Genomic DNA, 16,331 nt, shown 5'->3' with positions numbered 1-16,331 from the left:
TGCCTTTCTTAAGGAAGCTGGGGGGGAGGTAGAATGGAGGAGTGGGGCTTAAGGACATGGCCTTTAACTGTTCCCATTGCAATATTTTATTTAAAACTGTACTTTTTGAAAAATAGGTTTCCATCTTGTATTACTTTGTGTCTCGGAGTTTCTCCCTTATGAATTACTTTGCATCTTGTTTGAAGTGAACCATTTTAAAATTTATATTCCGTCCTACTTTTATTTCAAGAACTTACTTAAAATATCTTTCTCTTTGTCGTGCTCAGATATGCATGAACACTTTATGCATTTCACAGTCTTAGATGGAGGAGATAATATGCTAATTTGAATAGTGGTAAAATCAGAGTCAGAATAAAGATTTTATTCTCAAAAGAGTGGACAATGCAACATCTTATTGTTATCAGTTTTCTCCATTGTTAATACAAGGGCACAAAGACATGTACACTTAAACAGGCAGTCCAATATGAACTTGGGAGTGTTCTCAAGTCATTGGAGCCCAGCATAGTGGATGTTTGCTCCTTGAGGGCAGGTAACATGTTCGACTCCCTTTTGTATCCCCTACTCCATCCAAGGAGTCAAGCATATGTATCAGGTCTGTCCAGAAAGTATCCAGCTATGTAATATGAAAAATAAAGACATTTATTGAAGAAGATACAAGAAACATTGTACATAGGACAATGATGCCTCAGTCCCCTTTAAAGTAGGCACCTTGGGACCTCACACAGTTCTCCCAGTTACCCTCAGCTACCCCATCACATTTTCCTGAATCTCACTGATGGCCTGAAGTCTCTTCCCTCTTAAAGGTGACTTTAGTTTGGGGAAAAGCCAAAAGCTACAGGGCACCCAATCTGGGCTATAGGGGAGCTAAGTTACCTGGATGATTTGATGGTTTTGCCAGAAAACTCTGCACAAGATGTGATGCATGAGCAGACATGTTATGATGAAGCTGCCCATCACCCGTTGCCCATAGCTGCAGCCTTCTGAATCAGCTGAATAGTTTTCATGAAGGAATGTTCAAGCTTAATGCAAAATTTTATGCAGATCCATTGCTGTACTCACTCAGTCATTTTGACTACAATGGCCACACCATACACATGCTCACTCAGTGGCATTATCACCCCCACTGACTAGTACAGTGAAGTTGTCATTGCTCACACATGCATATTCCAGTCCACTCTCCTTGGCTGCCAGGTGACATCAGTGTCACGCAAACCATTCTTGTTATATTAACAATGGTTGAACTTTTTCCAGATAGACCTTGTATACCAGTTTCTCACCACATGCTTAGATAAGTTGGAGTAAATTGAAATTAAAGACTTAAGAGACATCTCGTACTATATTTAACTTTATTAAAAATCACACCAAAGACCACCAAAGAAGAGATTTTGACTAAGTATTGAATGCTGGGTTGTGTGACTCTCTAGAGCTAGCATATGGTCATACTCAAGAAAGGAAAAGTCCAGAGAGAAGCTGTTGGAGAGCAGACTAGAAATTAAACAAGTGGTCTTCCAATTTGAGTGTTCATCAAGATCACCTAGACAGCTTCATGAAGCAGAGTACTAGGCCTTACCAATTCAGGGAATCTGGAGAAGGGCCTGAGAATTTGCATTTCTAACAGTTTCCCTCCCAGATGATGCAGACTCTGCTAATCCAAGTAGCCCACTTGAAAAAAAGAAAAAAGAAATGACTGCATTAGACCTTGGAGAGCTGGCCCAGCTAAGGGGATCTGGGCAAGCTGCTTGCTCTGTGATCTGTGCAGAGAAGGGATGATTTCAGAGATTGCTAAAGGAGGTATCTAGATCATGTAGCTAAGTGGACATCAGAATAGTTGTGTCTTGCTTCCTCCTGATCAAAGGATTGGTGACTTTGCTCTGGCAGGTAAAGGAGAAAATGGGTTCAAGAGCTCAATTGAGAGTCAAACAACCTGACAAATGAGTTAGAAGATGGAATGCATGGAATTGACTTAGTAATGCTTTCAGCTAGGTTAACCTAATTTATCAATGTAAAAACAAGACCATATATCTAAGCTAATTTATATGGGTTTTCCTGATAATATCCTTACACTGCAAGGAAAGTTTATGTCCTTCAGCTGACTGTACCTATGTCAAGGTAAATGGGGAAGGTGGAGAAAGCCCAAGGAGAAGGGAAAGCCCATTCATCCTACAGAAAGGATTTAGGAGAAACCATGCCCTCTCCCCACTCACTCGTCCCACTCAGTGTTATCTGCCAGGTAAAGAGCTTCAGCAACTAGGTATCCTGGGGACACATTTCACTTTATTGTGAGCTTGCAGTATTGAAATGGAAACTGCCTAGAATTTAGAACTGATTTCATATGCTTCACTGTGCCCAGTTAATTAGTGTTCTTACATTTTAAAACTTGAGTATGATTTTTTTTTGCATACTTATCTGTTTTTTTCCAGATGAAATTTTTATAAGCAGTAGTCATTTAGGACTTTGGGGGACAATGGCATTTATTTTCATTACAAAATTTTATGGACTCAGGGTTTTTTAAAGATTTTATTTATTTTTAGAAAGAGGGGCAGGGAGGGAGAAAGAGATGGAGAGAAACATCAGTGTGAGGTTGCCTCTCATGCAACCCCTACCGAGACCTGGCCCACAACCCACGCATGTGCCCTTAGTGGGAATCGAACTGGTGACCCTTTGGTTCACAGGCTGGCACTCAGTCCACTGAGCCACACAGACAGGGCAGGTTTTTTGTTTTTTTTTTAACTTGTCAACAAAAATGAATAAAGGTATCATAATAAGATGAACCGTGTCAAAAAAATGATACTTTGTGGTAACCAAAATGGTCAATGCTCATATTTAACCTAAAGTAATTTGTGCTGATTTGAAAATATTTTTTGAGAAAAACTGGTTAGTGATCCTTTCAAGGTAAAGCTCAGCTCATGTATAAAAGCCACATAAAAAAATGACTCTGGAGACCTTGGCTACACATCCAGCGGTCAAACATTTCAATGCTCCATTGCTCCTGTTCCTGTTACAGGTACATGTGACAGTGCTGCAGCTATGAGTGGAATTTTAAAGAGGAAGTTTGAAGAAGTTGACGGCTCCTCACCCTGCTCCTCCGTGCGGGAATCAGACGATGAAGTGTCCAGCAGCGAAAGTGCTGACAGCGGGGACAGTGTCAACCCGTCCACCTCTAATCATTTTCCCCGTGAGTACGGGTGCCATACCTGAAGCTGATTTTCTGGTTCTACAGGGAAAATAATTGCACCATCTTTATCATTTTTTCAGAAATGAGATATATTGGAGGCAATAATGGATTCCTTTATTTAGGCTGCTTTTGGCAGTGGATTAATCAGTTGTATTAATGAGCTGATTCAATGAAAAAGTGACATTTTTATTTTTATTATTATGGTTATTATTATTTATTACTTTTCAAAGGAAGCACCAACCCTGGGAATAGATGGGAAAAGACAAGTACAGGCACAACACAATTCATCCTCCTATAGCTGAAACAGTATTCTGGATATTCTGGGAGGGGAGAAAAGGGGATATATTTGGGAGTTGAAGGTCTAGGTCAGGATGAGAAAGAAGAGCTCAGCCAGCCATGCATTAAGAGATTGTAAAAAGTGGCAAAACTCTCCGAAGTGTGCAAGCACATTCAGTTTAGACCTCTTTCGTACTGATCCTTTTATTCTTTCATCCCCAAGAATAATGTTTAAAGCTCACAAAGAAAGAAAAAAATGTATGGTTTCTCTTTGATTCCTTTTTTTTTTACCACACTGTAACAGCATCCCTTCCTACCAAAGTATGAGGTTAGAATGAATGATGAGAAAAATTCATGAATAGTCTACATGCTAAAGAAAACTTACTAGTAATGACTGAGTAATCTTCTTGAATGTATGTCTTCAACAGAAAGATTGTAGCATGTCATGATATGATAGATAACTAGTCATAGCTTTTTAAAAATTTTTTTCGATTAAGTAGCTGATTATATTAATATATGATTCTATAATATAGAATTTATTTTGGAAATGTGACAACCCAGAAAACCAGAAGAATTAATCATATTTTGAAATAAGGAATTCAATAAAACTGTTGAATATGAAACAAATATACTAAAATCAACAGCCTTCCGGTAAGCAAGCAAAGCTAATAGAAATTATAGTGAAAGGGCAATTACATTATAGCAGGGAAATCATAAAATATTTAGGGACAAGGATATTGTGTGACAATATCTACAGATACATCTACATATGTTGTGATGATATGAATAGTCTTTTGTTTTTGATTCAAAAGCAATATTTTTACCAATTTTGTCTTAATATTAATAGTGATAATAACAAAGGCATTATCACCTAACAGAGTTTTGTGAAGATCCACAGAGTAGGTGACATAATTCCCATGAAAGAACATTGTAAAATGTCAAGTACACACATTATCATAAGAATTATGATCAGAGCTAATACTTACTGGGTACACAGTATGTTACAATAATTCTCTATATAATAATCCTTGAAGTACCACTCCCTGCAATTTACAGAGGCTTAGAGAGGCTAAACATCCTGCCCAAGATCACACAGGATTTGAGCCTACAGATAAGTATACTTGTTCTCCATAGTCTTCAACTTTTTAATTATCTCATTCTGCCCCTTAATCATATATTATTGGACATATCTTTAAAATACTGCTCATTATGAGTTATAAAAGAATGCTTGAATAAGTGAAGAGAGTATATCTTTCTGGTTATTATGATAAATAAAGCTATTAAAGCTTTTTATATTATTTATAAATAAAATAGGATGATCTCCATAAAATTGTCAACTGACTTTTCTTAGAAGATGATAGAATGATAAAAATATATTTGAAAAAATAAGCTAATGAGAATAAAGGAATATTTTCAAAAAGAAGCCATAAATGTTGAGAAGCCATTCCAAACATGAAATCATAATAAAAAATTATATAATTTAAATTTTTTGGTACTGGCTAGATCTAGGAAAGTTTAGAAAATCTCAACATGTTATATACAAGAATTAAATATATACAAGAATATAAGAATAAAGTATTATAGAACATTGGAAAAGGGAAGGAGGATTTAATAAATGGTTGTGGGATTAGAGTTTGAAAATGAAGTAACAAATATGCCAAACATATGCCAAAATACATTTCCAGATGGATTAAATAGAGATATATATTTTTAAAAGAACTCATGGGGGAAGGTGCATATTTGTGAAGCATTTGGTGAAATAATTATATAACCTTTGAAGTAACAGAAAATAACTCACATTGCAATATACTTAACATATTTAATAATACAAAAACATTAAATTTACTTGCTACAAAAAAAAGCCCAAAGTAAAAGTAAAACTGATATCTATGTTGGAAAAAAATTGTGGCTAATATTGAATAGGGTTATTTTCTAGAAGTAGTTTGAAGAAATGTGTAATTTTTTTAGATGAATATCAAGGCACACCATACAGACAATCTACAAAATAGAAAAAAATGATTAGCAATTATTTTTAAGCATTTAACAACAATTGTAATAATGCAAATTAAAACAATATGAGATTTCATTAGTATGAAATCATGGAAATTTCATCTTCATGAAATTAGTGCTCCTCTATCCAATGAAAAATACTAATACTTAAGTGCTGGTGAAGGTCTCAGCACGAATCATAGGTACATACGTTGCTGATGGAGGTAGTGAAATTTAGGAAGCACTTTGGAAGTATAAGAGCCGTAATATCCATATCTTTAAGTCTATACTTCAGATCATTATCTGAAGGGGGAAGCATTGCAAATAAAAGGGAAAGATGCATCAAATAAAAATGTGGGTGCTTCATGGTAGTGCCAAATAACTGTTTGGGGGTGGGGAAAAAGAAGGTAGCACATCTAAGAGGGGGAAATGGTGCATTAGGTTATGGTAACATATACAATTAATTCTTCTTCATGATATTTATGAAGATTTTCTGGCAATGTGTGGAATGCTAGTGAGATAGTATTAAGAAAAGCAGAACACAAATTTTACCTATACCGTCAGGAGAAGGCTCCAAGTGTAAGGGCAAAGAATGCTAAGCTGCCCTAACACCTGAAACTGACTTGACTTGTTGAAGTATTAGAATGATGATAAATTTTCATATTTATTGCTTTTTATTTCTGTTACTATTATATGTATTCCATAACAAGTGAGCTTTAAATTTAAAATAACTTTAGTTCAGACTGTGAACTAAATCAGGCAATACTTCAGCTAGCTAGTAAAGACTTTTGTGGTATGACCAACAGAAATTATTTTTCCCACTGAAAAAAATGGACATATTTTATGATGTTCAAAAAGTTTTTAAAATGTCTTCACTCATTATTTATTGTCAGTGGTAGTTGGTAGTGATTAGTTTCCTAAATTGCTGGTTTAATTTTGTATTAAATGAAACCTGACTGAGATTTTTCATGGTTTTTAAAGATAATTAAAATGCCTGATTTACCAGAAAGTGCTGTTTTCATTTAATAGCCGGCTTAGCTCACCATATTTATATTATGAAGAGAAAAGAAAAAACAAAGAATCAAAAGATTAAAATTCTACCTAAATATTTCCTGAATAAAAGATCTGAGCATGTTAACCAGCATGAGAGGAGTAAAAGGAGTTTCTGTTTCTAGAAATGTATTTGCATTATTTGCTAGTGCAACAAGTGATGCACAAATTTTTAGAAAATGTTTATTTCTTTTTCCATCAAGGTCCTCACCTGCAGTGGTTTTATCTGCATGTGAATCAATGGACATGGACTTTTGGAAATGTTATTATTGATGAATCCTCTTTCTTTAATATATTTTGTACTTTCAGAAATAAATAAAAGAAATAAATAAAAATGATTATCTTAGAATAAAGAAGGATTTTTATGGCTATTTCAATCTTATTCATAATGAACTCATCTTTCAAATTTAAAATATCCTGTGTACTTAGTGCTTTATAAGCACTAACATATTGTGTAACATAACATTTTGTTATCTTTACAAATACAGGAACTGATAAAATTGCTTGGAACATGTCAGTAAGCTATGGTAGTAGAAAATTCCATGCTGTTCTAAGGTTTTTCTAAAGATACTCAATTTGCACCACAGTGCATTATGATAATGAAAGCCTCAAAATACAAATCAGTAAAGGCTTATACCTTTTTCCGTGGACTTCTGAGGTTTGCTAGGCAAATAAGCATACCTGAGAGAGACCGATCAAGGTCATATCTTATACTTCCCTTGAGACAGAAGCAGCTGGATTCTGTACTGCTGCAGAACACTTTGCTTCATCAAATCCCTGTGGCTCTGTAGCCAATCAGCCTGTGCTTGAGCGCTGTCAAAAGGAGAGCTACAGAAAACATAGGGAGGACTGATTGTTTTGTCCTCTCAAGGTTCTTGGCACTTCACATGAATAAAAGGAACACATTATTTTTCCTGAAACAGGGTGCTTCTACAAATAAATGTATAGTGTTTAGGAAGTTAAAATATCAAGAAGGAAAAGGATAGATATTCTAAATGCACATAAAGGCAGGTCTTTTGAAGGGATAAGACTTTCTAATTTCTGGCTGGCGTAGCTCAGTGGTTTGAGCGCGGGCTGCGAACCAAAATGTTGCAGGTTCGATTCCCAGTCAGGCCACATACATGGGTTGCAGGCCACGGCCCCTAGCAACCGCACATTGATGTTTCTCTCTCTCTCTCTCTTTCTCCCTCCCTTCCCTCTCTAAAAATAAATAAATAAAATCTTAAAAAAAAGACTTTCTAATTTAAAATGCTTTCATATTCTTGAGTTTATTTGATATCAAAAAATTGTTGTGTATTAGGAGCCATTATTTTACCCATTTTATAAAAGTAGAAATTAACAGTCAGATGTATCTGTTACAGGCTCAGTGCTAGATGCTTTCAGACAGGTCAAACTGATAAGCTACAAGTAGTAAGTACAGCTTGGAGATAACAGTGACAGATCATGTCTACCCAGCACTGTGGTATTTACTTGAGAATTTACTATAGCAAACACAGATGTAGCGATCTACCCCTGAATCAGTTTTCAGTATATGGAGGAATGTTCAGGCAAAAATCGAACACAGTTTTATAAGGGAAAGTTTTTAACTTTCAGAAGGTAGAAAACCACATGACCCTCAAAAGCTCCTTTCTACTCTGTGAAAATATGATTCTAAGAACAAGGCCCAAATAGCATTTTAAGTTAGAGTCATGTCCAAGGAGGAGTAAATAAGCAAGGTCAAGACACCTCTGAAAATCTACTCTTACATTAAGAAATTCCCAGACTCTGCAGCCCCTTGGAAAAGAACCAGTTAGCCAGGCCTTGTCAGATCAGAAGGAACCAGTTGGAGATCTACTATATTTTGTTTTGTATACTATGTCATGTTATCTAAACACTAGACACGGACCAGTTGAATCATTAGATGTTAAGTCACTCCATCTCCTACCTCATGCACAGCACATTTCCTTGTCTTCTCATTATCATGAACCCTGCCTTCATATTTGTCCTTCTCTGCATGTCTTTACCTCCTACCTTTAAGCAGGTCACTCAAAATGAATTTGGAAGGAATGAGTGTAAGCTGATCAAAGACAAGAACTTTGTATGCTTAATATCTAGTAAGCACTTAATATTTGTATAATAGATGAATGAATGGACACTTATTAAGCATTTAACATGTGACATTCACTGTACTAGTACTAGGAGCTAGAAATGTAAAAGTAAATGAGACACGATCCATTTCCTGTAGAAACTCACAGCCTAATAGCACGTTAGCACTTCTCCAACACTTACTGTATTCTTTTTCTTTTAACTTTATTTTTATTGTTGACACAGATCCCCATTTTTCCCCTTTGCCCATTCATCCACCTCTTCCCTCTGGCCATCAACAAACTGTTGTCCATGTTCATGGTTATGCGTCTATATTTTTTAGCTAATCCCTCTTCCTTCTTTCATCTAATCCCCTACTTCCCTTCCCTCTGACAGCTGTCAGTCTGTTCCCTGTATCCATGTTTCTGTTTCTGTTTTGCTTGTTAGTTTATTTTGTTCATTAGATTCCATATGTAAGTGAGGTCATATGGTATTTGTCTTTCTCTGACTGGCTTATTTCACATAGCATAATGTTCTCTGGGTCCATCCATGCTGTCACAAAAGGTAAGATATTTTTTCCTTTTTATGGCTGTGTAGTATTCCATTCTGTAAATGTATCCATTTTTTTATCCACTCATCTACTGATAGGTGTTTGGACTGTTTCCAGATCTTGGCTATTGTAAATAACACTGCTATGAACATAGGGGTGCATATATGGTTTCAAATTGGTATTTGGGGGATTGTTAGGATATAGTCCCAGAAGTGAAATCTCTGAGTCAAAAGGCAGTTTCTTTTTTCTTTTTTCTTTTTTTTTTTTGAGGAAATTCCATACTGTTTTCCATAGTAGCTGCACCAGTCTGCATTCCCACCAACAGTGCACAAGTGTTCTCTTTTCTTCACAACTTCACCAGCCCTTGTTTGTTAACTTATTGATGGTAGCCATTCTGACAGGTGTGAAGTGATATCTCACTGTGGCTTTAATTTGCATTTCTCTGAAGATTAGTGACGTTAAGCATGTTTGCATACCTGTTGGCCAACTGTATGTCCCTTTTGGGGAAGTGTGTATTCAGGTACTCTGCTCATTCTTTAATAGGATTGTTTGTCTTTCGGGTGCTGAGTTGTGCAAGTTCTTTACATATTTTGGAAATTAACCTTTTACAGATGTATCATTGGCAAATATGTTCTCTCATACATATTTTGTTGATGGTTTCTTTTACTGTGCAGAAGCTTTTTAGTCTGATGTCATCCCATTTATTTTTTCCTTTGTTTTGTACTCTGTTTTACACGTTATTTGCTCACACACCTTATCTTTTCTGGAGATTTATGGAGCTTAAGCTTGTGTTCTTCTCAGTACTTAGATGGTCTGGTTCAATTACTATTAAATACTTGATAAATAACATTTAGCTATGTAAAGGATGTCCTTTTTTGGTACAACTAAACCATGTTAATGAAAAAATACATATATTTTGGGACTTCATAATGGCATGAACATTAGTGGAAATAAATACCAATTTACAAGCTAACATTAATTTATGATTATGATATATCAAGATTCTGATTTATTGGTTGTTGTATTCAAATACATTTTATTTCCAATACATTGCATGTAAAGTTGAACTGCATTTTAGACGAGATCAGGTGTATTCAGGATAGTATGGCTGCAGACCAAACTGTATCTTAAATAGGGTCCAATTGTAATATTCCTAACACATTCCTTTCAGGTTTCATTTGCTTATATGTAGCTTTCCCAAGCAGAAACACCACTGTTTAATTGGATACTGTGCAACTCTTCATGCAGGAGCAGCATAACACACTTCAGGGAATCCAGGTTGCTTTCACCTTCAGCATCCTCTGAATCAGCTAGGAAAACAGGCATCACCAAGTCAGATCACTAATATTATACAGGCTCTGTAAAGAAGGTATCCAACCATGTAATATGAAAAATAGAGACATCTATTGAAGAAGATACAAGATACAAGAAAGGTTGTACATAGGACAATGACACCTCAGTCCCCTTCAAAGTAGGCACCTTGGGAACTCTCAGTTCTTCCAGTCACCATCAAATGCCCTGTCATATTTTTCTGAATCTCATAGACAGTCTGAAATCTCTTCCCTTTCAAAGGTGATTTTAGTTTTGGGAAAAGCCAGAAGTTGCTGGGTACCAAATCTAGGCTATAGGGGGACTGAGTCACCTACATGATTTGATGTTTTCAACATAAAGCTCTCCATGAGATGTGATGCATGAACGGGCGTGTTGTCATGATGAAGCTGCCAATCATCAGTTCCCCATAGCTGAGTCTTCAGAATCATGTGAATAGTTTCCACAGAGGAACATTCAAGCTTAATGCAAAATTTTATGCAGATTTATTGCTCTACTAGCTCAGTCATTTTCAATGTGACGGCCACACAGTACACATACTCACTCACTGGCATCTTCCTCCCTCCACTGACTGGTACAGTGATGTCATCGTTATTCATGCATGCACATTCCAATCCACTCTCTGAAGCTGCCAGGTTACATTGACATCATGCACCTTCTCGTTATATTAACAATGGCTGGACTTTTTCCAGACAGCCCTCATTTAAGTACGGTTCATTTAGTTGTCATTTGGTCTGGTTTAAACTCAGGATCAGGATCTCATATTTAGCCTTTATAAAAAAGATAAACTTGTTAGATTTATCTCTATTTCAGCCTGCAAACTGTTTTAAGTTCTTTTTGTCTTCTTATGTATTTGCTCTTTCTCCCACAGTCATACATTATAGATGTATGTCTTGAGTCTGTCCACTTCTCCCTATTTGTTTTGTACCACCCAAGTACATAAAACTTTCATCTCTCCTGCTCTGCTGTAGGAGCCTTCCAGCTGCTTTCTCTGCTTTCTGTCTCTGGAGTCTCGGGTTCTTCTCTATGCAGAAGTGTATTGGATCACTTCATTTTTCAAATTTAAATGTGGGGATTGGTACTCCAGATACAAAGTGTGTAAGAATGGGTGGAGGGTGCTTTAACTGTACTCTCTCACTTTTATTTATATTTTAAAAGGAGCAATCAGAAGTAAATATGGCAGAATATTAATATCCATTAATTATAGGTGGTAAATGCATGTTTTATCTGGAGGCTAAAAATACTTTATGATTTTTAACAAGTTTCAAATACCTTTCACTTGGGATAAAATCTATGTGTCATGCCACCATCCCTATCCAATTATTTTCTTTTCTTTCATAGTACATTCCACAGTCTGCAACTCTTTTATAGTATATTTGCCTGCTTTTCTGTATCTGTCTTGTTTACCAGTGTATTTCTAATAAAGAAAGGCAGAAGAAGCTTGTAGCACGTTAGAAACTCCCAGGGTAATTTTGGTCATTAAGTAGAACAAAATTTAATATATTTATTCAGAGCCTTCATCATGTCCACAGTGATAGACAAGTGACATTGCCAGATATTTTCTGTATATCCTTTTACACAAATTCATTACTTAGGTTCTAAAATGTAGGGAGCCATGTCTTTCCTGGTATTAGGCTCTAGGCTACACAATGACATTGAGAAAAATCAACACTGGAAATTTTTTCTGTGCCTCTGAAATACAATACACAACCCGTGACCTTTTTTTCCTCCATTCGTGTTAAAATAGAATATTATTTCTTTAGTTGATTATCAGCGAAGTGGTTGTTTGTGTTTAGGAGCCATTGTGAAAGAAAAATATTTAGGTTTGCTATGATTTTTCTTTCCCGAGCACATCAACTGATTATCTGTGAATAGGACTTTACTGTGAATTCCTTCAAATTGTAACAACCAAAAAAGCCAAAATCAAGAAGCCAGAGGATCCCCAATCTAGTTTTAGTTCTTAGTAGGTCTGACCACGGTTAAATCATTTAACCTGGTTCTTCATTTGGAAAATGTGAGACTAGGTATTAGAATTTGCATAAGATTCAGGTAATCCTTCTTTTCTCCAAATGTGATATGCCTTTGATAGTCCTCCTACTTTGCTTGAGTTATTTATAGCACTATATTTGAGGACATCTTCGTGTGAACTTAATGCTTATGTACCATTGATGTACCTATGTATAAGGTCCAGTAGAATACGCCATTTTGGTGCTTTTAGCTTGTAGATTTAACAACAACAAAAAGAAAATTTTGTGAATTATTTTAATTAATTTTGTTTTGGGATGTCTTGATTAAACAGATAATGCACTCAAAATATAGTATATTAAAACTATAAAAAACACAGTTTAATAATGTAAGACAACCCTGACTGATGTGTCTTGGATGGGCATCATCCCACAAAGCAAAAGGTCTCAGGTTTGATTCCCGATCAGGGCACTAACCTAGGTTGTGGGTTTGGTCCCTCAGTCAGGGCACATACAGTAGGTGACCAATCAGTGTTTCTCTCCTGAGCTGATATTTCTCTACCTCTCCTTCTTTCTCCCTTCTCCTCTCTCTAAAACAAACAAATAAATAAAATAGGACTGAGTAAAAATAAATGATGATGGTTGGAGTAAGGAGTTGTATATGTTGGTACATTGACAGTGAGATATTGGAAAAATAATTAGAATATTCATTTACTTAATGACTTTAAAAAATTATCTTCAAAGCTGTCTTTAGCTAAAAATTCTGTAATTACAATGTGTAAATGAGCACTCTGAAATATCTCATCACTATAAAGGAATATTCTAACTCAAAATTTCAAAGGAAAGTCATAAAGGAATGAAGAATTAGAAGAAATGATTTATCTGAAACATTTCTAAAATGCATAGTCAGTCAATATCATGAAATGTTATTTATAAAACTAAATGTCTACATTTGTCTCATTTATGTGCTAATTGTATTTTAATATTGGTGAGGTCAACCCTACTTGTCAACAGAATATTCAGGCATTTAGGCAGCATATTTTAAGAGGCTTTTCTGTCCTAAAATATTGTTTCAACTACATGACTGAAATTCCCACCATTAATGTAATTCCTTTAGGATGATTCCTTCGAGGTGACTCTTAAAAATCCACATATACATCCTATCTATTTCTCTCTAGTAGTTAAAAATGTAATGTCTGGGTTCAAAATGCCTAATTTCTCAAATTCTCATCAAAGATTGTCAACTCAGAGGCAAGTAATATAACATCTCTGACATTTGGTTTCCTCAGCTGTAAATGTGGATTGAAAAATAGTAGCTATGTTATAAGTTTGATGTTGGCTTAAAAGTGTGAATGCAGGCAAAATGTTGTGCATTTTACTTGATATTTAGTACATGCCCCAAAAATGTTAGCTATGATGCAGATGATGATGCTGATGCTGTTCTCAATGATGGGCAATGCAAACTTTGTTAAAAAGTTATTCTGGAAAGCTACCTATACAGAGAACAGGTCTGTTTTTGGTAGAGTGGGAGAGAAGTCTGGCAGAGATCTAGATTAAGGGTGCAAATCCAAATATCTTCGGATCCAGGCAAGTCATCACCGTGAGAAAGCTGCCAGGTGTGTGACAAGAGGGCAGGGTGGATCTAGAGTGTACCTTCCCCAGGACTTCTATTCACTAGTAGCAGTGATAACAATAAACCTATCTAATGCAGGGAATTCTTCTGGAGTCTATATTCAGTTTACCAAATACCTCTTTTCTACTCCCGGTCTAGGTAATGGAACATTACTCAGGGGACATTCTGAGATTCAGTCACAGTAACTACGGAAGTAAAATGTCCAGCATATACTCTCCATTTTTGCAGGAATGATTCCTAAAATATCATAAGGGCTCAGAATAATAATCACAACAGTAATAACTGTCATTTATTGATTTTTTCATTAAACATTCAATGCTAGTTACTGCGCTTAACGTTTTACGCATGATCTTACGTACTTAGCACAGCCTAGGAACCATCTGGTGCTGATTTCAAGTAGCCGCCCAGCATCACAAAGCTAATAGGTAGTGGGGCTAGTTTTGGATCTTTATGTCAGTCTGACTCTGGATCCTGTAATTTTTATAATATTATATTTTTTTCTCATAATTATTGTAGAAAACAGCATTATTAACCTTTCTCATTCTAGCATCAATTTTCACACTTCTGAAAACATCTCTTAACAGTTTGTATCCAATTCAGAAAATATAAAATGTGCTAACTAATAAAGTAACACAATAGATTCCATTTTAAATGAGAGAAGCTTGATGAACATTAAAGGCTCGGGTTCAAAGAATAAGCTGTATTTGCTTACTAACTCTTTCATGCATACAGCTTTTCATATTGGAGTCATAAACCTTTATATCCAAATGATATGGTTAATAGTCAGAACTTTGTCCTGTTAGATTTTTTCTAAAGCTGAACCACTTAGTGTTTTTCTGAGTGGTATTTTCTCGTTAGAGTGAAAGCACTAGGAAAGAAGAGATGCTGACATTGTTATGACTGAAGAAGTAAGACAAGAGTGTGGGGCGCCTCTCAGCGAGACCTCCCTCCCTGCAGTAAGAGCTTCAGAGCTGGGGAGAAGAGCTGTCTTGGCAGCTGCCTCCCCTTTGATTGACCACGTCAGGCTTTAAAAATATCCATAGACTCATTAGCATCAGCCATTTGCAGAGAAGCTCTCTTGTAGACCATTTTAATGGAAACATGTGAGAGCTTTTATGAGTGCACTCCAAGATGAAATTTATGGGAAATAGTCACAGGAAGTGTTTGATGTCTTTTGGACTTATTCTCCTGAACTCTAGGCATTATCAGAACATCAATAAAGCATGACTTGTATGTAAATACCAAGACAGAGAAATAAATGTTGGCACAGGTACTTCTGGAAATTTTTCCATAACATTAATCAAGGACAATTTACTAGAAGAAACAGTAACTTAAAGCTCAAATGTCTAAGAGAGGGAAGGAAGGAGGGGGGAAGAGAAGATAATGCAGTTGATTGAACTGAAATTGTATACTTATGTGCTCAAATATAGGTTTAGGAAAGGGAAAGGGATAGCAAGCAGGGAGGAAGCATTGCAGGGTGGAGGCCTACTTGACTCAGGCACACTGCACAGAGAGGAACTGAGTGCTAAATAAAACTATGCGTTATAGAACCAATTACTACTGTTGCAGTTAGCATCTCTTAAACTTTCCAGTTAAGAGATGGAGTCTATTATAACCTCATAAAAAAGGTAGATTTCTTTGCAAATGGTAAAAGAGGTGTGAGATTTTTAAAAATGTGTACCACTACTCTGGACATGTATTAACACACAATTCTGACAGCAATCCTAGAAAATGGGTATTACTTTTAATCCTAATTTTCCAGATGATGAAACTGACTATTCCAGGGCCCTCTAAGTGGCAGAACCAAGTTCAAACTCAAGTCAGCCTCACTCCAGTGTCCAGTGTTTGAACTCTTAACCATACATCTTTCTTTTCTCTCTCTCTCAGTCTCTCTCTCTCCTGTTGTTCAAGTACAGTTGTCTCCATTTTCCCCTCACCACACCCCCCACCCCAGCCACCCCTACCTGCCACCCTCAATCCTACCCCTCTTTGTCCTTGTCCATGTGTCCTTTACACATGTTCCTTGACAGCCTTTCCCCTATAACCATATACCTTTCTGTGGAAGCCTCCAAGGACCTGATCAATGAAACTTTCTTTTCCTTCCCTGATATGTAGTTTTAAATCTAGGCTTGATTTTTTTTAAATTTTTATTACTATTTTTTAATCCTCACACTAGGATATGTTTATTGATTTTAGAGAGAGAAACACAAAGAGAGAAAGAGACACGGAGAAACATAGATATCAGAAAGAAACATTGATCAGTTGCCTCCTGAATACACCCCAACCTGCAGTAGAATCTGC

At 36.1% G+C, this 16,331-nt stretch overlaps 1 protein-coding gene across 3 annotated transcripts in view; it reads left to right on the top strand.

Annotated features, from left to right (window-relative positions):
* The window catches only part of CSRNP3 (cysteine and serine rich nuclear protein 3), a 197,354-nt gene that overhangs the window by 117,447 nt on the left and 63,576 nt on the right, over window positions 1–16,331 (top strand). For all 3 annotated transcript variants that reach the window (XM_045860726.1, XM_045860906.1, XM_045860812.1), the window contains one exon: window positions 3,005–3,175. In XM_045860726.1, the coding sequence (XP_045716682.1) occupies window positions 3,028–3,175 (148 nt within the window). In that variant the 5' untranslated portion in view covers window positions 3,005–3,027. The remainder of the gene's footprint in view (window positions 1–3,004; window positions 3,176–16,331) is intronic.

This window comes from Phyllostomus hastatus, unplaced genomic scaffold (genome assembly GCF_019186645.2).
Source record: "Phyllostomus hastatus isolate PE091 unplaced genomic scaffold, TTU_PhHast_1.1 phas_contig_1, whole genome shotgun sequence".
NCBI lineage: Eukaryota > Metazoa > Chordata > Mammalia > Chiroptera > Phyllostomidae > Phyllostomus > Phyllostomus hastatus.
The sequence above is the reverse complement of the archived record's forward strand: the minus strand, read 5'-3'. Positions and strand labels throughout refer to the sequence as shown.